Source organism: Rhopalosiphum padi, chromosome 4 (genome assembly GCF_020882245.1).
Source record: "Rhopalosiphum padi isolate XX-2018 chromosome 4, ASM2088224v1, whole genome shotgun sequence".
Classification (NCBI taxonomy): Eukaryota; Metazoa; Arthropoda; class Insecta; order Hemiptera; family Aphididae; genus Rhopalosiphum; species Rhopalosiphum padi.
The window spans coordinates 22,071,319-22,096,613 of NC_083600.1; the positions used below are offsets into that span (position 1 = coordinate 22,071,319).

At 27.9% G+C, this 25,295-nt stretch overlaps 1 protein-coding gene across 5 annotated transcripts in view; it reads left to right on the forward strand.

Annotated features, from left to right (window-relative positions):
- Positions 1–2,277: 2,277 nt before the first annotated feature.
- Positions 2,278–25,295, forward strand: part of LOC132928605 (dual specificity protein phosphatase 10) — a 36,178-nt gene continuing 13,160 nt past the window's right edge. Inside the window, exons 1-5 of one of the 5 annotated variants that reach the window (XM_060993399.1) lie at positions 2,278–2,458; positions 2,559–2,635; positions 9,457–9,552; positions 16,849–17,114; positions 17,550–17,904. In XM_060993399.1, coding sequence (XP_060849382.1) covers positions 2,572–2,635; positions 9,457–9,552; positions 16,849–17,114; positions 17,550–17,904 — 781 coding nt within the window. In that variant the 5' untranslated portion in view covers positions 2,278–2,458; positions 2,559–2,571. Of the gene's footprint in view, positions 2,636–6,954; positions 7,103–9,456; positions 9,553–13,346; positions 13,743–15,703; positions 15,829–16,848; positions 17,115–17,549; positions 17,905–25,295 lie in introns of those variants that run through there. The other 4 variants (XM_060993398.1, XM_060993400.1, XM_060993401.1 and 1 more) reach the window with 4 other exon arrangements.

The following is a 25,295-nucleotide window of genomic DNA, read 5'->3' on the forward strand; positions in this document are numbered from 1 at the left end:
CAATAATTTGTGTTCCTTTATTTTTCTACGTCATCATATTTTGGAGTAATAAAAATGTTTAGATTTTTAACTTCGTCTTGTATCTATAGTAGAAAAGTGAATTTAATTAATCTTTTTAGGTAATCTTTAATGAGGGAGGGGGGATTCAAAATTAAACAATTTTTATTACTTTACTTAATAATTGGAAAAACAAACAAAAAATATGTAAGCATTTGAAATTCATAGTTGGAACTTTGGATAACGATATTCATTATTTTCTTATAATTCAAAAACATTATTTTAGTATTAGGAGAATTAGACTTATATAGTTGTATGAATCATATAATATAATACAATACATTAGCAATACTCTACCCATATTATGTCCGCCCGCGATAAATGTACCAGAAAGAGGCATAATCAAATTAAACGTAAAAAAATGTACTAAGACAGTTTATTATTTACCAACTACAAAATAAAGGTGAAAATTACACTACAAAATAAAATAGTCAAAATTATATCAATGAAATGTTTGTTTAAACAATAATAAAGTTTACAATTTTCAAAATTATATTTTATGTCCAAGGTGGGGTTCAAAAATCTATACCTACCGAAAAAAAGAATAAATACTAGGGATTTTTATTCCCTTACAAATACAGAAGTATATATGAATCAAATAGGTAATATTCAAACTTCTCAAAATCTTAATTAATAATAAAATAATGCTTCTAGAATCTACTACGTCAGAAAAATCATATTTTTTTGTTACTACGTCATTTAAGAACCCATTTAGTTGATACAGCAAAGTGAATTCCATAGTTTTTATCTTTTATCGGTTGATAATGCACTGTTCACGAAACATTAATATTTGAATTATAATTATTAAATTTGACGTTATGTATTATTGATTAATTATCTCTGCGCTTACACCTAATACCTAAATATATGGAAAATACAGATGACTAATAAACCCAAAAACAAAATAAATAATTATGAATATGTATAGACGCACGCTTTAATTTTGTAATTTTGAACAATACAATTTTATATCAAAATCTATTTAATAATTTTACTGGGCTATATTCGTCAAGATATGTTGTATAATATATATTTACATACAAATTGATGCAATTAAATAGTTTCTAAATATTAAAGTTTTATTGGATTATAATATTATTAATATTTACCTTTATTGACTACTTTTTATTTTAACAATTTCGTTTTTATCAATCAAACAACTATATTACTTTATTAAATTATTTAATTATTAAATGTTATTTATCATAATTAACAATATATTTTTAAATAATATTATATATTTATATAGGTACCATACAATTGGTTTAGTTTTCTATTTTACAGGCACATTGGTACAAATATTATTAAACATAGGTATACTAATTATTATCTCGGCTAATGTAGATACATAAAACATAACTGGTTGAAAATTACCATCTGCAGTGACTTATAATGACAAGGGAAGATATATGGTTATTAATTTATGTACACAAGTCTTTTTTTGTTCTCTTTAAAAATTCTTTAGTTTCGTGTTCATATATAATGGTAAATTAGGAGAGCTAATTGCTCGTTAGTTACTGTTCACTATACAATAATCAAATGTAAATAAAAATATATACATATTTTGTCAATAAAATATTGATTGAAATATTTTAAATTATATTAGGTATATTATTTTATTTTAGACTCTTAGTATTATTGGTTTTCAAATTATATATTGTTTTTCTATAAATCTATACTAAAACCAACATTTTGAATGATGCTAATTCTTTTTCTAATTTTCGAATCATTTTTCCAAAAATAGTGCTTTATTTTTGCTTTTAAATTTAATAATACAACCATTCAACTCATTCCAGTTACCCACCAAACAGAATATTACCACTAATACTACACTTATTTTGAAATTGAATGTTATACAATTTACCACAGTTCATTAAAAGTAAAATAAACAAATAAACATATAAAATAAACATATGTTTGAACGATAAATATTTTAACTAATTAATTATAAAAATATTACTAAACTGGCCATATTTACCTAGGTATATCATAGCCACAATATTTTATATAGACTATAATACTATAACATTTTAAACTTTTAAAAGTATCCAACAAATTTGTTTTCTATTAAAACTTATTTTTAACACCTGAATAAAAACCTAAATAATCTGGGTAATTTTATTAATCTTCTTGTAGTGTTATCTTATCGCTAATTTATAGACTGGTTAAATTTGTTAGGTAGATAGGTGGGTACGTGAAATTATAATAGCTTAATGTGGATCGAACAGTCAGCACGATGAGAAGTGAATCGTGCCGGTTTGTCTTTACAACGTTTAGCTAAAACCGATTTAAAAACTTAACCTAACCGACTTTAGAACGCATGAACGTTCCTTTTTTTTCTTTTGTAATTTTTTACAAAGTTTTTTTTCTAAGATATTATTTACATATATGACCTTACTACGTATGTTATTGCGTCGTTGAGAATAAACACAGATTATAATAACTTTTTTTTTCATGAAAATGCATTGTGATGCACCGTGTACAATTCGAAATAAGCACAGAAATACTTGGGGAATGAAGACGTTAAAAATGTGTTTTGGCAAGAGTCGTTTAAAACCACGTGAAACTATTGAACAAGGTAATAATAATAATAATACATCATATTTATAATGAAAAATTGAATTATCTTAATAACCGTGAAAGTTTATTGTTATATATTATGGTCTCTCATGTGTAAAATAATGTGATTAATATTAATTAATGAATTTTAAACACTGATTTAAACAATCAATTATCCAAATGTTACAAAGGTATATAATAATTTAAATATTGAAATATTTTACATACATTGAAATACGATTATTGTTATAGTTGTTATATATGTTATTGAATTATTATTTATAGCTACCACGAATGCATGAACGATACCATACTACATTATACAATTTGGCTATAGAAAAAATGTAATATTGATTGTTGACAAATTGTTCATTGATTATAAATGTATAACATTTTGAGTATTTCGACCGATTTAGAATAACAAATTATAATTATAATAGGTAATAATATAATATACTAATAATTTAATGAATAGAAATTGAAAAATTGCTATCAAGTTTAATATTAAAGATCCTGAAGGATTCGAAATCATACTTTTTGAATATTTAAAGGTAAATAGTAATTAATAATAATAATAGTAATATAGTCTTAATTTAAATAGTCATCGTATTATTAATTTATTAGTTCTTTTAATTTTGATGATATACGCTATAATTATTTAAATATACAATGCGTATTATCAATTATTTATAACACTTGAAGGAGAAAACAATTATTTACTTGTTTATTTATGGAAGATGCTTATTACAATATTGCTTTTGTCTTGACTTCAAATAAAGTTATTTGTTTTTTTAATTTTACGTTATATGACGTCTTAATGTCTTGCCCGCATATGTTGTCACCGTCTTACAAACACAGATGTAATATTTTATAAGTATGTATTTTAATATTATAATAGGTCAATTCATTCTTGTATGAAAACTAACAACACGAAATTCTGTCGAACGTAAATTAACTATGTGTACATTTGTAAGACGGAGACAACACATGGGGGTGTGACCAATTACTTAAACAGGTTGTATAAAATAGCAAATATAAAAAATGTGATGTATTTTTAGTGATGAATCAACTATCGTCAAGTTTAAATTAAAAATAATAATATACTAATTAGTAATTAATTTCATAGGTTTTTTTTAAATTTAATGTTGACTGTTAAGTTTCCAAATTTCAAATTTAGGTGGGGTAATAGATACATTTTTCTAATAAGCTATCAAAGTGTAGGTTTATTATCATTCAGATTTATATAATACTGAAACTTGATGAATTCTAAAATATTTAACCGATATTAATATTATTCCCTTATTAAACTTATAAAACAAAATATTAAATATTGGTCGGTTGTTACCCATTTATTTATTTTCTATTGTTAACTTCTATGTTTTTAAATATGATTGAAATATATTTTTTTCGGGTATTTTGGTTTTACATAACTTGTGTAAAGAGTAATTATTTAATTATTATTTATTAATTTATTTGTTTTATTGGATAAAAATATATATTATTCAATATGTATAATCATATGGACTATGATGTATAATAAATATTGTTTCTATGTATAGCATGCGATGTTATTGTTTATAAATCGTTGCATCACCGAATGATGTGTAATTATTTAAAATAACACAAGTATTATTGTTACGAAAGTTGAGCAATGAAATATTGACAACAAAATCTGTCAATCTTCAAATAAAGACTAAAAAAAATCTTATCGTCTTAAAATTGTGTAAAAAATAAAAATATTTAAAACGATATTTTTATCGCAATGCATATATATATATATATATATATATTATATTCGCTTTACCTTTTATAGACAATAATTATTAGACTATATGAATAAGCCTAATGAATAATGATTAATCAATGTCATTAGTATAACTTATATTATGAATCATCGGATAATATTTTTTTTTGAATCAATGATATTTGAATTCGATGTTGTTTTAATGTTTTATTTAGGTTGATAGTTTATAATAAATTAAGTTACAAATATTTATGAATTTCCAGTCTATAAGACATTATGCGAATGGTTTGGGGACAATCTGAATTCATATTTTAGTTATACTATATAGTATATAGAAAACAGAGATAATACAATAAACGTAATATTTTTTACCATGTTAATATTTTCAACAGGTGTAGTAATCTAAATATTCTAAATTTAAAGATATTTTCAATTGTTTTTGTTAAGTTGTTAAATGGGGACTGCTTGTGGTCGTAAAAGAATAATGTTAGCTGGCTTTCATACAATTAGGTAGTTTCGTATAAATAATACCTTAACATTCTACAGTATATTTTAATAATTTAGTGGTTTCCACTTGAAAGTTTGTATCTACATGCAAATAAATGTATCAATACCATTGCAATATTGCATTGATTTTCATACAGTTATTATTTGTTGATTATTCACTTCATGATTCGTATCATTATTTGTAATTTACTATTTTATTGTCGTTATTGAAATTTGAATTAATATAATACATAGTTAATTATAACCACCAATGTTCATAAATGTATACGCCATACTAGTAGGTATATCACACCACTTCATGAAATATAATGTGTATACAATATACATCATGTATATGATATACATATAGCAGGTATTTATCTAGCGTTATTTCAACGTGAAGGTTAATACTTAGCAGTAACCGCTTTACTGTAATACTACTGTAATATTATTTTGAACAAATCTGAACTCGATTAGGCTTGGATGGAATTGGTTATGACTTATGACGATTATAGGTTTATTTACATACACACTACACAGGTATTCCATTAAAGACTCATTAATTACTTGTGTATAAATAAACCTGGAAGTTAATATTATTACATTATGCATATGGAGTGTGATTTCCTTCTTGGTTTCATTCAAATTTTTTAGCTTATATAATATACAAAATCGAATATTATTATTATTATTTAACATTAAATAAATTGTCTTAAATCGGTACATTTAGTATAATGATAATAACAATAAACACTACACGGAACAAGATGCATTATGTTGGTCTACTATTATTTAGAAAAAAAATAATACTTGTAAATTACCTAATTCATTATTTTATATTGGGTACAACTTGTAAGGTTAATGACACGATATTCCTAGCGTATTAGAATACCGATTAATATTATTTGCGTACCTATACATGTCAAATTGCGTGAGAATCAGTACCTAATACGAGACATAAATAGACGCGCATGAGTTAAACGACACACGCAGCCGTACTATCTAATATAATATTATTATATTGTGTATATAGCCAGAGTAATATACTGTAATATTATTGTAGTAAATAGCTTACGGTAATGAGTATGTAATCACGAATACAATTACACATTATTACGTAAAATTGCTTTTCATCAAATATTGATATACTAGAACATGGAATATATTAAACACAAACATTTATTATTGGTAAATATTAGTATTGTGCAAAGTATTACGATCAAAAGATGTATTAATAATTTATTAAGTATTAAATTCAACTAAAAATATTATATTATTATATTGTTGTGGACAGTGGATCTATTCAAATTTTAAATGTATCATGTTTGCATTACCGTTTGTTTCCATTCGTCTAATTCAACAGAATACACTCGTATATTTTTTAACGTGAGCTAGTTATCGGATATTGAGAGATACTGTTTTAAGTACCTATACGTATAGTGTAATAGATTTAAGTTTAAAAAATAAATGTATACATATAATGTTTAAAATTGTTACATAACTGTTATAGGCATCTATTATGTAATGTATATATACTTTATGTATCTGGGCGTTTGCCCGTTAAATATTAAAATAAATATATAATGCTGTTATATAGGGTCTTTCAAATGTTGTGTGACAAAATGGTGCGGATCGCGTGAATCTAACACATTATCCACACGATATTTGTCACACGAAATTTAGGCGATACTGTGTAATACACGGTGTGTATGCTATATATTATTATATTATTAGGTATTTTTTTTTTATGATTTCTACTCTTTTTCGAAATATATACATGTTATGACGTTCTAAGCACCCTCCACATATTATTATTATACTACTTGGACGAAATTAGATTGTGCTCAGATTTAAGTATGACAGCAAAAAAAGGAAAAAAGGGAATAAAAACGAAAGACTATATTACGTATGAATATTGTGTTTAAATAAAGCTCGTCCTTCCGCCTTTAATATGGTTATAATATTAACAATCTTATTTTTATAACAATAAGGTCAATTATTACTGTGGTGCAGTCGTCTCAAGGTTATTATAGACTAGTCCGCGTATTCACGCGGTAATGGTGACGGAAAAATCAGCGTCATTTCTTTTTATGCTGTTAAACACTACAGTGACTGCCGGACGGGTTAATGTTTTAGTAAAGTGCAATAATTATTGTTTGTGTCTTGTGATATATTCTTCATCACGTCATTCAATCCACCGCGATCCCTATTGGTTTTATTTGAGTGCATCTCAAACCAGTTACCAGTCAAACTAAAGTAAGAACTAAATAATAATTTATTTTTGACCCAAAGTTATTCTTATGCCTTTTAGTTTAGTGTACTTAGCAATATTATAATTCAAGTTTCAACTAACTTTTATTGATTTTATTTTGAAGAATTATTATAAACTTTTAAAAATAATTTTAAAGTATGACAACATTCTTATTCATGATTAAAAATAATTGAATGTCGTCGATTTTTTTTATCTAAAAAAAGGTATACCTACTAGGTAAACACTTATAAATAACCACGCGTACTGATAATGAGAATATCAATAGTAAATTATGTAAATTTTTGTTCTAACTAGTTTATTTTAACTTATTTTTAACATAAATATGAAATGTATTTATAATAAACCGTTATAAAACTGTTAAAAATAGCCATAGAAGCAAAACGATACACATTTAACACGAAATAAAATATTCATGTTTAATTACAAAATAATTTTACTTATTAATTATCAAGTATAAAAATTTAAAGTATCATTCAATAAGATACAATTTGTTTGTACGTTCAACTTTTCACCCCGTGTTTTTAGTTACTCCAGAGTTTCTTACCCATAAAAATATTATAATTTAACTAAAATGTATCATGATTTTTATTTTTATTTTACTCAAAATCGAATATTTTATGGACTAAGAAGAATTAAGATTATGGTACCTATTTGATTTTTAATTAACTTTTTGTTTATTTTAGTGTATTTACTTAGCTTATGGATTTTCTGTAAAGGGTTGCTATAGTTCTTTGATCGATTAGTTGATTTATAATAATAAGTATGAACAATGTACGACACTAATATAAAAGGAATGCATACGCGTATCGACACATCGTTCGTATGTTCTATAAGACTAAAAGTAATATATTCCAGTTCCAGCTTAAAATTCCATTCCTATTGAATCACATTTATTTATACTTATTATATTTTATTGGTATTGTATTATGGCGAAAAACAAAATTATGCATAAATAGTATTATTACTATAATACTAAATGTTATTATATTCTATTCATGAATACAACTAACATTCAATAATAAAATGAATATGATTTTAAAATTAAGTCATTGTATAATTCTGTACAAAAAATTTAAGTGTAAATTTATCTTGTGTTACAAATTCAAACACATTTTCTGTCTGTTCTATTTAAAAAACGAACGTCCTTGACTTCGAACATGAGTGAATGCGTAGGGTGAAACGTCAACCCAATGATTGTATCTACATATTTACGGCTTTTTTAAGCTAAACTACAATTTGGCTCAAAATTATATGCTTGAAAATTTTTCTTCATTTTGACGGTAACAATTTAATTATGCGTTTGATCTTTCTATTATAATTTATAATAGTTTATAAATAAGTTTATTATTATTATTTTTTTTTTGTTATAATTTTATTATTTATGTGTCATACTTATACGTTTGTTAAAACTGTTATAGTAATAATAAAATAGGGTTATAATAAATATCGACCAGTAATAGAAATCAATAATACTGGACCTAAAGTGCATTATGACCTTTTTCCATTTATAAGGTTTCTTATGCGAGCTATTATAGTATGGCTCACAATCGTAAAACAAATTCTAGAATTCTAAAATAATAAAACTGAAATCTCACAAACTAATTTGAATTATTCTGTTTTCTTGCATTAATTTAATATCTGAACAATAAAATATAGTTTTAATTTTAACTTTTTAACTTTTTGAATTACATAAATATTTCATTGTTTATCAACTTTAAAATTATCTATGTACCTATATCTACTTGCTTTAATATTTATCTAACCAATTTTTTTAAAAACATATTATATTCAATTAGAATTAAGACTATTGAACAAATTAATAAAATTATAACTAAAAATAAATCATATTGAGTGTTTCCGTTCAAGTGACAAAATATAATTACATTTCAAGACAATGATAAGTACATACAGGTAGTCATCCTCCATTCTCTTAATATTATATATTTACTATCTGTACATTATATATATATAAAAAAAAAAAATTAGAGAAGGAGAATGATTGTTTTATTGACGAGTTTCTATAAAAGTTTTATTTAATATGAAATGAAGAATATTGTGTTTTAGCTAATTTGGCAAAAGCAGGTATTTTTAAGTTTTGATGATGATTTTTATTGTATAGTTAATTAATAATTATAGTAAGTAATTCAATCTAATGTGGCCATATCGCATTCATTATTATTTACCATATATTATACTATTTATACTTAATATTATAATAACATCGATTAACGTTATAAATTCTATTATTTTAATAAATCCCTTTTTCTAGCACATTTTGTATTTTAATAAAGTGGCAATTTTTAAACCACCGTTATTCAGTTATTGTAAATATTTTCAGACTTGAGCATGATGGGAATAGCCGTACCTAGATTAAATGTTCGTTCGCCATCCAGAAAACGTTCCATGCCAACTACCAACGGTACGCACGACCGCTGTAAGTAAAATATTTTGGTATAAATTATGTATTCAATTCATTTGAAATTATAATTTTACTAAAACTATTACGTATAAATGTATAACATAGTGAGACTTCAGAGTCTCATATATATTATACAATATAATGTGGTGTAATGGGTATAATTGTGGTGCACCGTGGCAAATATAATACATAGTGAGTTAATTACTATATATTATTGTTTTAGAGCTGATCTCGTATTATATTATATAGCAGAGTGGCTCTAATGTTTCGTGTTGCTATAAATAGTATCATATAATATTAGGTATCTGATTTTAAATTTAATTATTGTGTATTTCAAATTGTTCTACATTATACACATAGCTAACTTACTGTGGTTATATGATAGCGTACGTGTGTATGCTCGGTCATATGAAACTTTTCAATTTAAAATTATAGTAATTTAAGTACTTTTTGTTGAAGTATATGTTTTAAGTGTGATTTTTGAAGTCGTAAAATTTTATATCTCAATTTATTTTAATGTAAGAGAACACGATAATTTTTATACGTGAAAACATAATCGTTTGAATAAATAACAGTTCATGCTTTGAATTAAAAAAAAACACCATCGTCGTGCTATTAAATTGCATACACAATACCCCTTTAAGAGTACGAGTCTGCCGTAAGATGATAAAATTAGGATCAAACTTTCAAAATGCAATAACTTACGATGTTCATCTTTATTATTTTTTTTTTTTTAATTTTGTACGTATTTTATCGACCAATCAGAAGTTACCCGCTGTACGTCAGTTCTTGGTGTGAGTCATAATTTATACGTTCAAATTCATATATACAAACGAGGTTTGTACAGTATACACTGCTGCAGCGTAACGGCATGAGTATATAATGTAAAGTTGGACCTTGAAAATTCGCTAGTATTTTGTCGCTTGTGTCTGCTACAATAAAGTACATATTTTGCGTTGTATTTAAAATTATTGTACGCGTTCATACAATTTGTACGTCCATATACGCTATTTAATCCATTATATTACACGGGGTAATATGTAAAAGTTTACCAATCGTCTGACGATACGATAGAGAGAAACCCAAAAAGACACCTCCCCAAAACAAAAGATCAATATACACAGTCACAGGTGAGTCATGCGCCATATTCTCTTACCCCCTTTATGACCGTCATATGCTGCTTTTACAATATACGCGCTCAAATGTATAATATTATTTAACATTTATGTTTGTCGAATTTTCAAAAACGTCTAAAACATTTTTTGATTTTGTTTTAATAGATGTTATCACCTATAAAACGTAAAATTCTATACTTATTTTATTGAATCATAAAATAATACATAAATTAGGTTATTTTTAAAACCAATTTTAATTTGTTTTAAATATTATTTTTCATATTCATTTTAAACTGTTTATTTTTTTTTTTTTTTTGAACATTTAAAGTCATTCGACATTTAATCATTTACTAAAATTCAAATTCTTTAACTTCTTTAATAAAATAACGGAACCTAATAACAGACAATTATTATTAAGCATCATACCCACCTACCAGTTGTATTATATTATGTAATAATTAATGTATTCATTGATATTGAATTATTGATAATTATTATACATAATAAATTCATAACTTTATCTATGTCTATTGTCTAGTAATTTGTTGATATTTATTTTCATAATCTTTTCTTTCTTTTTTTTTTTTTTTTAATAAAACTACAATATCATACTAACCTAAAATGTTATTAAAATATCTACTAAAAATAAATGTTCATAAAAAACAAATTATTTGAAATAATTTGCGTGGTAAGCAAAAAAATAATACCTCGTTTGTGTTCGAATTGTAGCAGGATATTAATAGTACTTATTGGAAATGATAATCAAAATAAATTGTTTAGCGAATAGAACAAATTCATTACTCGTGTATAATGTTGTGGTCTCGCATCGTCATTTATACGAACTGTTGACCTTTTGTTTATACATTCGATAAGAATTAAGAACGAAAAAACTGTATATATAGTCATAAATCTTGAATTAATGTTACCACCGTATCTAAATGTACCTATACGATTTACTTCTATTTCATAACGGCCGATGACATCATTTACGGCACCTTACCTATATTAATAAAAAAAAAATAAGATAAACACTACCTACTTAAATTCGAAACAAACGAGCAGGGACGTTGAACACGAGTACTTGAACGACGATATATTATATCATAAATCGAGTAATGGTAATAATAATAATAATAATACATTTTCTGTGTTATACAGTCAGCCGACAACCATCATCGTCACGAAAAATATTCGAATATTCGATACTATACGGAGGGAAATTAGGTACAGCATCGCGTATTACGTATATAGCACGAATTAAACAACATTGTGAAACGGCCGACTTCACCCGGTACTTCGGCGGTATAAAAATAATAATGCATTAGCATGAGACATAGTCTCGTGACTCGCGATTGAACACGATAAAAAGTCTATAAATTATTCGTCGTCGTCGTCGCTTTGCAGGCTTACTGCACACATCAAAATAATAATATTTTAAGTCCGGTTTTTCTTTTTTTGAAAATATACTTTTCCAGTCCGTTTAAATAAAAAATTATCCGCGTTTTGCAGCAACAATGTTCAACAATTAATGTTCCCGAATGATTTCATATTTTCGACTAATCGTCGAATATTATATTACAATATAACATTATGATTATTATGTTATGCGATAAGCACATAACTCGTCCTGTATAATACGAACCACAGTGCGGATACGGTTTTTTTTTTTTTCGAACAATTTTCATTCGGCAAAACCTCCCGCTCGACTGCTACGTGCTACATAATAATAATAATAATAATCATAATATTTATTTTTATACATTAGCATATTATTATTATTATTATTATTATCATTATTATACAATGCACCACACTATTGCACGGCGGCCCGTGAGCAAGGTTGCAGTCGGACCGTCCCCCCGCTCGCAACCCCTCCCACCCCCCATCCGACCCGCTCTGTGTGCGCGTGTGCACGTAAAGTTGTATTATAATAGTGCCACCGCAGCGGTTTCGTAAGGTCGATTCGGGCCGCGTGTGCGTGTGCGTTTGCGTGAGCGTGTCCGTGTGCGAGAGTGTGTGTATAGGCATGTGATCGCATGACTCATCGTAGAGACCGCCGCCGCCGCCGTACGCCTCGCTCTGCCGCATCGTCACGACGCACAACTATCGCCGCCGCCGCCGCCGCCGGTGACCGCGTAGTATTGATATCGATGTTTGTCGCACCTGTCCGCCGTCGGTCGACCGTGGACGAAATACCTTTCGGGTCGCCGGCACACGACGAACGAGAATGGACGGGGAGGAGGGGGACCCGGGCAAAAAGGGTAAATAGCGTCGTATACACGACGTACCAATCATCCCCTTCACCTTTTATCCGACGACGATCCACCACCAAGACGCCAACCCCCGTCGAAGACGACCGCCCCGTGTGGCGGGGTTGATCGTGGTGCCTGGCCGAGTGCGTGCGCGCTCGATGTTTGCCGCGACGATATCGCCGCCGCATTACTGTTTCCGCGTCGTTATAATGATATTAAATCGCGTACGACGCGAAATCGACGTCGACGCCAAGCGTGACTGTAACATCGATTGATGGCGAGCGCGCCCGCGCCGTCGTGCTCTCGGCGAGTTTTTTTACACCGCCGCCACACTACTACCACTACTACCACTACTACACCACCACTACTACTACTACTACTACTACAACACTACTATTACTATACTACTACTACTACCACCACCGCCGCCGCCGCCGAGACCACGACTAATACCGATACACGGACACTGTACGAAACTCGTGCGCGCCATCCACACACGGGTTCGTCGCGTAAGGTCCGCCGCGCACCGCAACGTACATGATATTGTATATTACGATGTTACAAATTTTAAAAGGTTTTTGAATTTTTATCACCGGCCCTCGGCTGTGACCCACGCACAATATTATATCTAGTGAGTTTTGGTGTGTAAACATCGCGCAAACACCGTAAACAGTTTGTCGTTTTCGTAAGTCTTCGCTGTCGGTTTTATACGCGATTCGATATCAAAATCATTTATCTATCGGCCAGCGCACACGACGAGACATGATGGGTGCCGTCGACCGCTGCCGGGAATATTCCTATGGAAACTGATCGAATTCCCACTGACCGGATGACTGGGGTAAGTGCGTTGAGCGTGTGTGCCCATATCACTACGTATGCCTACGAGTGCGTGCGTGTGTGTGTGTGTGTGTGCGTGTGTGCGTGCGTGTACGAGTGTGTAATCGTAGGTACCTGCATTAGCGTGAGGATATGTTTTTTTTTCGAAACGGTTTTCGGTCAGTCGACTTTCACCGCGAAATCTCCCGACGTCGTTATAATAATATAATAATAATATAGTGTTATACGCTGCCGTCGTACAGGTACCTACTGCAGGTGTCGTCCGTTCGCTTAAATATTTCATTAGATTTTTACGCAATCGCACGCCATGCGATGACATTCGACGTACGTATAGAAATTCTTTAGGACGACACGAGAAAAAAATCGTATGCCTCCTCCTCAGATTCTTCGTTTTGTACCTGCGTACACCTGCACTACCTATATATTTATTATTATATAGGTACGGCCGTCGATCGACGTAAACCTCACGTTTCTGCGTTATTGCAACAACCGATGCAACACGCTCGATCTCTTCGGCTGTGACGACTGACCAAATAATAACGCTCGACCTGTGAATATAATACACTTATCTTTGCCTTCGAGAATTTTCAAACTGTTTTTATTTTTATACTCTTACACATATATGTTAAGTTCATGCAGTAACCGTTGGCAACATTTCAAAATTTTCACGTGACCCGTGCAATTTTAAACAAATTTGCATATTTTTCATTATTTTTGTTTAATTGCGACTCGAACAAAACTGATATCGTCCGGTGCATCAGGTTTCTTAAGTATCTTATTTTTTTATTATTGTTTATCGGATGATTTTTTACTTCACTCAACACGTTATAATTTATATTAATAAGGTGACTCATACATTTCTAGTGTAGGTGTTTCGTTTGAAGGAGTTTTGAAATGGTCGTTTATATAACACGCAGCATTATAACTCTGAATCAATACATACCAAAATGTTCAACATTTGCAATATCAGCAGCAAAATTAATAATTATTATGATATTATAGTTTTGCAGATCATTTTGAAAATTAGAACCCGATAAATATTAATAAAATATAATATAATCATAAATACATTATACTGTTTAATATATGTATACATTGAATTATCAGTATTAATAAGCTAATTGCTAATCAGTAATTGCATTTATCGCTATTAATTATTTGTTTATATAGTTTAATTATTATTTTTACATTATATAAAGTATATAGTAGATATGACCGATGAGTAAAAGATTATTTTCATGTTTTTAACAATAAAATATCATTTTTACTTGCGTAGAAATTAAAAATATTAATAATAATTTAAAACGAAATTCTTGTGTTACAATTAAATTATGATCTTTGATGGTGAGTATTGTTTGTGGAATGGGAGTTAAAATCAGAAGGGATAGTAGTGTGCAAAGCTAAATATATAGACATATAGTAGAATATTAAGTTAACAATAAGGCATAAGGCTAATATCTCAAAAAATTAAAATATTGCCAATAATTTATTGATTTATACATGAAAATAACATTATTATATAATATATTACATAACATAAGATTTAACAAGAAATTAAGTGGTTAAATCATTGCTAGTTTTCCTTCGATCTTTTAATTTGTATTCCAACTCTGTAAGAAACTGTTGATAATTTAGGTTTTCTTGCAAATTATTAAAATAATCGTATAAAAAATTGGAGTATGGTATCTAATGACGGAACCAATAGGTTTATTTTAATTTAGTGTAAAAATACTGTTTTAAAGTTTTAAAGTATAAAATGTATTTGACGATTAATCCATTTATTAATACTTTTTGTTTAAAAAAAATAAAATATTAATAAGCAGATAAAAAGTTGAGAATTGTGTGTTATCTCGAAAAAGTACATAATATGTATAATTTATTATGGTGTCATTTATATAATTACCTATATCACCAAATTTAAGTTATATTAGTTGCTCCCTCCAATCATTCAAGTACAAGTACTTATACCACACTTACTCTTATTTATGTATAGAAATAAAATATTTTCTGTTTCAAAGATAGTAAGTTCATCGCTTCACCGGTCGTTATCATCTGAAACGTAATTAACATTATTTCGTCTTACTTTTGTAAGTATGTATATTTTACAAAAAAAAAAAAAAAAATTACAACCGCGTTACAATAAATAAAAATAAAAATAAAAATACACAAGTAATCTAAACACGTTTCTACTAACAGTCTTACTCTTAAATCAAAAATACAAATATCTTTAATTCAAAATGAATTATTAAAATGCTTATTAATTAACCATAGTTTTTTCTGAAAATACGATAATTTTCAATTTTACAAATCAATAAATCATTTATATAAATATAATATTTTTTTTCTGTCGTCTAACCACGATTCTTAACAGTTAATATTAAAATTATTAATTATAAGTGTCTAATTTAATGTAATAGTTTATATCATTTATATGTATATATTTATTATTTTATTTATTTATATATATAATATTAAGAATAAACGTTTATATTTTTAAAACATACAAATCACTGCTCTCATATTCATCAAAAATATTCTATCAACATAGTTAATTGATTGCAAGTTTATAATTTTGGAAAATTATTATTTTTTTGCATATATTTGTGCATTTACACCAATATTTATTAGGAAAATATAAAACAAAGTCGGTTATTGTGAGCTATCCCATTAACGCATCAATTAATTAATTTTTATTATACATAATTGTTGAATAATTATTATTATTTAAAATTAATTTTTATAGATGTTATTTGAAATTTAAGTAATATTGATTTTTAATGCCACAGTTTAAAACATTTAAACTGACAGTACATGTTATATGGTTATTTTATTCTAATTTATGCCTTGTAGTTGACGTAATTACAATTTATAATTTTCTATCATGTAAATATATAAGCATCGTAAATATACATGGGTACACATATTTAATATATTCAATTTGAATGATTTCTTCAAAATAATATATATTTGTGGTATTATTATAATCGCCTGTGTGAGTAAATAGATACAAACATTTTACAAGCGTATAGTTATTTTTTAATATTACGTTTAAGGCTTATTATACTACTCAGTAAACTATAGTATTTATGTGAATTGTTGTGAATCAGTTTGCAGTTTGAAAGCTCACCAACAACGTTGCTCCATGTCGGCCGTTTGTTACGAGGGTGGAGTCGGCGGTAGATCCCGAGCTGGGCTTAGGCTCAGCCTGAACAGGAGTATCAGTGAGCCGGGCCCAGCAACACCAATTACTGTTTCTACACCAACAACCTCAAAACGATTTCGATTGGAATCGATACCTAGTCTACCCGTTAGTTTACCTGCTAGCCCCAATTCTGACGGTACAAATTTAAGCAGTGCTCTAATACTCAACAAGGTATGTATATTCAAGTATTGCATACATTTATATTGTATATAGTAATCGTGTAGGTATAATATAAACCTATTATATTATATTTTATCAAGTATTTATTCTTGCCGACCAATCGCTGATCTATATCCACAGCTATAAACTGACTCACCGAGGAATGACTTAATATGCCATATTTATAAATATTATAAAACTTGATACCTCTAGGCACCTAGCTATATCATAATATAACGTTTTATTATGTTATCTCTGTATAATAATGTCAAAAGGTTGAATATATCTAGTCGGGTTAGATTTGCTTTCTGCTGCAATGTTATACCTCAGCAAAATGGCACGTCATTCGTTTTTTATTTACTATTACATTTTGTATTATTATAATTATTTATTATCGTTATTATCGTTGCTTGTATCAGAGATAATTATTGTATTATTATAATATAGGTAAAACGAATGAGCAGTGATTATTTTAGACAAAAACTGGAACTTTTTGGTCCGGCGGTCTTGGCCATTGACTGTCGGTCTTTCGTGTGCTACAACGTCAGCCATGTCAGGGGTGCTGTGAACGTGAACGTTGCTGATCGGATTAACAGACGGAGATTGCAAACAGGAAAAGCAACTTTGGTAGAGTTGGCGTCTTCCAGGGATGCCAAAGACGCTCTAAGGAGGCGTGGGTACAGAGAAATTGTGGTGTATGATGACTCGACTACAGACTTAGACAGAGTGCCCCATAATCATCCTCTGATGCTAATCCTTGCTTCATTAGTGGATGATGAAAGAGAACCGTCGTTTCTTATCGGTAAGTCATTAAACTGTAAAGCATAGTTACAAGACTTTGAGTCTCGAGGACTTAGACTATATAGTATATTACATATTTATTTTGAATAATTTTAAATTGCATGCACCTGTGTGTATACACTATACATTGTAATTCAAACCCCACCTGTAAGAGTAAAGATTTTATACACTTGTTATTTTTATATTATAAACTATTCGTGAAATTATCTGTTTCAATATACTAAACCGACACATTAAATAAATACAAGAGCCGTAGGTAGGTAGTATAAAATATGAAGAGCAAATAAATATATTTAAAATCAACTCTTGACAAGTGGCAATAATAGTCACATTAAATTAAGCTATCTTGACTTATTATTAATTATAAGTTAATATTGTATTAATATTTATACTTATCAAAAAAAAAAAAAAAAAAAAATTGTATGAGTATAACATAAGATATCGTTGTGAGGATATCAGCGCACTGTTTGTTTTCTCTTACTGGCCCACGTGCAACATGGACAAAAAGCGTTCACGCAAAATAATTTTGTTTACATTTTTAAATAATCTTAAAATTAAATTAACCATTACAAAAATTAAAAAGAATAACATTTTTAAGGGAAACATAGTTTATATAAATATTGTCGTCTCAAAACAATTTAAATTTACTAAAAAAAAACTTAAAAATATTATCCTCTATCATTTTTTTTGATAAGTGATTTAACTCTAATATTACTTATCATAGATTACTTATCATTAAAAATGATTTTATGTAAATGCGTTTTATCTATGTTGCCCGTGAGTCTTATATTTTGCTTTAAACAAATGATTTTAATCTACTACCTAAATTAAAAAAAAATTGTCTAGTAAAATATTCAAACATTTACATTTTTACAACGTTTTCATTTTTATTTAAATGGTTTTCTGAGTACATACTACATTTATATGATTATTATGATTAATTGTCATTATTGTCAATATGTGTATAGTATTTGGATATAATAGATATATGCATATATACGTGTATATGTATTATGTTAATTTGATAATTATTATTGTAACTATTTTATACCATCATTAAAAAAATATATATTAACTAGGTTAGTACTTTAGGGTTATTAATTTATAGTAATGATCTTAGATTGTTAGATAAAATATTATTAAAAAATTATACATATACAATGGGATTCTTTTAACAACTAATACTCATAATCTCAAAATTATCAATGTTTTTCAAAATACTACTTGTATTTTTAAATAATTTGAATGAATACTCGAAAACAATAGTTCTTAAAAATATAAGACATTTTTACAACATAAATTACCATAAAATAGTATAAATTCACTTTGAAAAAATAATCAATTATAAGTATTTAACATTTAGACGAGCAGAGTAGTAGACCATTTTGTGGAGTATCTGTATGCCACTTACCAGTCCATTCGGCTCATATAAAATTTAAAAACATAATCTAGGGTCAGGATTTTTATGTTAATGTATTTTTTCAACATTATGACTAATAACAATTCTGACTAAATATTTCGACGTTTCAATTCAAATACGGTTTTTTATGTGCATTTAAAATTAAAATGTAGATAAAATTGGATATTCAAGCATAAAATAACGATTTCTCCTAGCTTAAACGATTATATTTAAAAGGTGTTAACCCGTAAAACCGTATAGAGTGTTTAGCTAGACTCATTTAATGATGCTATTTTTTATATTTGTGAACACACAAAATATACAATATTGTTCATAGATAGGAATGGCGCACGTAGGACCACAGTTTCTAAAAATTTTTTTTCTCACTGAATGGTTATAATAATTTTTTTGTATAAACGTGCTTTACACTATACGAGATTAAATATCGTAGATTAAAAGTTTGTTACTATAAGATACACTAACTATCTAACTCTACTATTTTCTATTGTATCTACATTTCTTATTAGTTTTTTACGGTAGTTATAGAAGCAATTAAACGGAAAATCACATACCTTCATAATTTTTCATGGGCGTTTGAAGATAACATTTTTGGCATTAGATTTTCAAGTGTACCTCATAATAAATCATAGGCTTTTATAACGGGTTTTCCTCAAATGATTTTTATTATTTGGTTCATTAGTTGTGATTCAAAAAATATTAATCGTAGATACTAAAATACTTCACTATTTCTTAAATTATTATTTTCTTTAGGTACAAAATCCAATTTTCCAAGTGTTTAAAGTAATACTAAGCTACGAGTATTTATACGTACTTGAAAATTTCCAATTTTCTTCTCTGCGAAATTCGATAAAAATGTTTATACTCAGATAAAAAGCTCACAATTTAATACAAAACATCTTATAAATTATTCTTATAGAAATTTTAAATATCCAAAATACGTATAAACGACATTACAAATTCAAATTTTGACAAAATAAGATATTTGAACGAAAATAACTAGTTATTTTGGTCTTGCTTATAAGTTATAATCAACTACTATACTATGTAATGTGCACCTACTGTTGTTAAAATATATTATAAATATTTATATATATTAAAATATTTCACTGAGTTCTGACACTAAACCAATGGTGCTCGGGGGGGGGGGGGGGCATCTCTGCTATCTTAGTTAATATTAAATATTAATTGTTTTATTACCTACTTACATGGCTTAAATATTTATACTTTAGACTTCCCCCCCCGTTTGTATTTCTGCGGGTATCCTTGCACTAAACATCCTAACAGATATAATAAATTGTTTGTTGTTTTAATAGCATTAAACAACTTGGGGAGATCTAATAATGAACAATATAATATAACTTTATTATAGAAGTGTGGAATGATGATGCTATATTGTATTATTGTTTATAATTTAGTTATTCGTATATTGTCACTGAATTTTATCTTTGACCTAATTTCTATCACGTAATAATACAATAATATATTTCATTGCGTTTTATGATCAATAAATACAATTATTAAAAATTACCGAATTGCTATGAGAACTAATAATGGATAATTACTTAAGCTTTTGTTAAAAATATTTTGTTTTGTTGTAGATTTATAGAATATAAATTATAATAAATCTACACGCATCAGGCAAATTAAAGCAAATTACTATCTCAATTATATATTAATAAGAGAATCCGAGAGTTTTATAACACATTCAAATTTTAAGCAAGTTATGAGTATGTAAAATATTAAAATTTAAAAATTCTCATAGCTTACTTGCTTAAAAATTAAAATAACTTAAAAAAACCACAAAAAACACGGATAATTTTTTTATTTTTAAGTTTGATAGTAGATTATATTTATATATACATATAAATATAATTATTGTGTTATTTTTATCCACTCTGTTATTAAAGCCATTACTACACAATTGCTTAAACATAAATGTGCTTGTTGTTCGTATGTGTCATACGGAGACAACACATGCTGGTGTTGCGTCCTCTTAGGCCTTAGGGGATGGTGGGAGTGGTGAATATATATTATATTATTATACTGTCATTATATTCGTCAATCTGTGTTCGGTCATTATTCGCGGTATATTCGCCAATCCTTAATATATTTTAGTTACATATACTTACATTCTATCAAATTTATTATTATGAATTATGAAGAAATATTTTTAAATTATACGTACCTGTAAATTGTGTTCTAAAAATTGTCGCATAGAAGTTGTTAACATCATCAGTCAACCTCTAGAAATTGTCTGGAATAAAATCAAAATATGACATAATCATTCGTATAAAAAATGTATTTACAACTTACAATTGTGAAATTGAGTTTATTTGTTTATTAACAATATTATCGCATTCACATTTTACATCTTATTATTTTTTCCTATTAATAAATATATTAACAATTTAATAAAACATCATACAATTATCAGTATAATCAAACATATGATATGTAATAATTACAAAAAAAAAAAAATAGTAATAAAATAATGTTTAGGTGAAAAACATATAGTATGACGTAATTGTTCATTATGCGTTTATACACGAATCAATATATTGAACTTTATATTCTCGACAAACCCATAATACTGAAAATATTATCGATTATTATAGCTATAGCCGTTATAGGTAATTGGTATGACTTGCTATATAATATTATGTAGATAGGAACTTTATTTCGTTGTTTCCTGTAGGCAAAACTTTAACTGATACAATCCTAAAACTTATAAACTTACTACAACAGTGGTTTTTTGTTGGACCATCGCGCGTGTTATGTATTATATTTACTACTTATCATAAGCGATTGCACATATTAATTTCGTTACAAGTTTGGTCGAAAGACTAGTGGTGATTGAATAATGAACATAAACTACCTAATATGTATGCGCAATAAGACCAAATGAAAAAAAAAAAAATTTTAGTGAACTTTGTTGCCACTTGCACCTACTAGTTGTCTACGCACTTTGACATCAATATTGACAGTTGAATTAAAATATGGTTTATTTTGAGAAACCATTGTCACAGCGAAGTGAAGCATCTGCCATCCGGTACGCAGACAAAGATCGTCCTTACCAGGTGGAATACATATGATTTGAACAACATCAGACATCGCGACGCGATACACATAATATATATGTATATATATATATACATATATATATATAACCTTATTCATATTACCATCGTACAAAGAAATTCCGTAGATAATACCCAACACTGCAGTCCCTGTAAATCCACACCAACGCGTGACTGCTGAGTAGTATCAGCTGTTTCATAATTTGTAATATTATTTATGTAATATGTAAATCTGAGCAGTGAGCACAAGAACACGTTTTCGGATGTATGTAGTTACTATACGCTATTTTTTTTCATCCATATCATTATTGACATAAATACAAAACCGTGTAAAGTTACTAAACTATATTTAAAAAAAATTAATTAGCATATACCTACTATTAAATTACAATAACACTAGATAATTATAATATATATAGGGTCATTTTTAACAGCGAAGAATCGTCAATTATTTTTCAAAAAAGTATTAACTACATTATTTTTCTAAAGGCTACTGTAATACCCCATGTTATTTGTATTAGAAGCACGGACTATTTAAATATATTAATCTCCGTAATGTTACAGATTTATTTGAAAAAAAACTGAGGGGAAATAATATAAAAAAGACCTACCCTAGGGGGTAGCTTTCTTTTGCCGTGGGGTTTCCTAGATGAGTGCTCTGTATTTTGTTCTGGAAACAATAAACAATAGTTACCCAACCAGCAACCCTTCTGATTTCTTACAAGTGTTGTGTATGTGTCATCGAGTGTTCGCGGAGGGTATACATCGTATTGTTGTTATACTTTTGCCACATGTGCATTTAACTATATTTAATGTTGTTTTTGAAGAATGGCCGATTGGGTAATTGCAATTTTTATATCCACAAGGCGCACGGGTATCGCCTTAAAAAGCTGAATCATTTAAATATCCTTGAAATAAATAAATTGCTCGGTAGCATGAAACGTATAATTACTTTACACCACCTATATAGTTATTAGTCTAAAACAACCTAGACTACGATGACATTATTATTGTTTTATCAAGTAATTATAATATTCAGTGTTCTGAATAGCTAAACGCAATATACGTACAACTATAATGCTAATTACAATTTACGACTAGAAAATAAATAAATTTGCTATCGAACATATTATAAAATGTTGACAATAAAATTTATTGAAAAAAAAATGTAATCCAAATTGTTATAGATACCGTGATATTAGTGCATTATAATCGAGGGAAAGGGAACGGTCTATTATACTATTCAACTATTATGCGAAAAATGTTGTTTCAGATTTATAAATTATTCAAACCATCGGCTTTTATATAACTTAAAACATCTGGTTTGTTGTACGAGGGTTGTCGCGTTCGTGGTGTGCGTCCCTAATTGAAAAATCCCAATGGATTATACTCTCACGTATACAATGATGACTAACGATACAGTATCCCTTTTATTTTCTGCCCTTAACTATATCATGTGGTAAAGCCAGTAACTACCGTCCAAATCTATTTCAATAGAGCCAATTAATAACGTTAAACGGGTCAGAATTATTATCATTAAACTATTATTTGTATTTAAGTGAAATAATAAGCAGGATCAAAACAGTACTGTAAATTATACAGTATTTACACATTAATAATAAACTATGATAATAATAATATATAGGTACATAATTTAATGTGAAATCAAATCACGTACGACTGCACTAAAATAAATCTGTCCGAATAAATAAACATTGATGTACTTACTTGAATTTATTTAAATACTATTTGATTTTGAAACTAAAATCATCTTTATTTATCGTTTCTATAAAGCATGAATTGTAAAATTAAAAAATAATATTGAAAATAGGTACTCATTATTGTTACTTAACCTAATCTGTATCGACTGTTAAATTTATTATTCATCACACAATGTTAATGGTTTCTTAATATCACTGATTAAAGCCGATTTTCATATTTTATGTATGAATTCAAAATTGATATATTTAAATTAGTTTTTAATATGAAAATTTGAATGAATGTTTGGTACAACAGAGTCACAGTCATTCAAATTAATTATAATGTCATTAAAACGCAATTCAACTATCTTAGATTTCTATATTTTTTTATTGCTCGGACTCGGAAGGGTTATCCTAAACACATAATGCGTTTGCCGAGTTAATCATTTTAATCGATTCATTAACATGCATGAGTCATACAGATTTTAAATTTATCGGACTTTTCATATTACATGCTTTGTGAGTGCTCCAAATGCTTTAAGAATAATATAATATATACCGAACACGCGGTTGACTCATGTTTATTGTAAACGACATAATATAATGTTTTCCAGATTATAGATTGTGAGAAAAAAAAAGACGTTTTGTGTTTATTCTAATGGTTTTTGCTGAACAAAACGTAGACGTTTTGTTATGCACAGTGACTAAAACAGATTCAACACGAAAGCTATATAGGTACAATACTACAATATATACGAAAGGTATTATACGTACGTCATATGTATATCACATGAGGTATAAGAGTTAAAAAATTACCATAACATTATTGAATATAAACACGAAATAAGAAAGCCCTCTCTATACATAATGTGCTCGTTTCGAAATTGAATTTTTTCAACCCCGTTCTATTGTCGAGCGATTTCAAATGATTTTGTTTTACATTTTTTTGTTTTTTTGTATTCGATAAGATCTAATATAATAATATATTATGTATGCTTTATGTATGTACAGATTTAACATAGGTGATATTTGCGTCTAACGTCGTAACAAATACCTATGTCGTTAATGTTTATTACATTGCAGCGGACACCTATATACATCATTAATGACAAACGTTGTGATTCATACGTTATTATCCACATTAAATTATTACCTAAGGATGATTCAGTGTCGCAGAACTGCAAGGAGTGGCAAG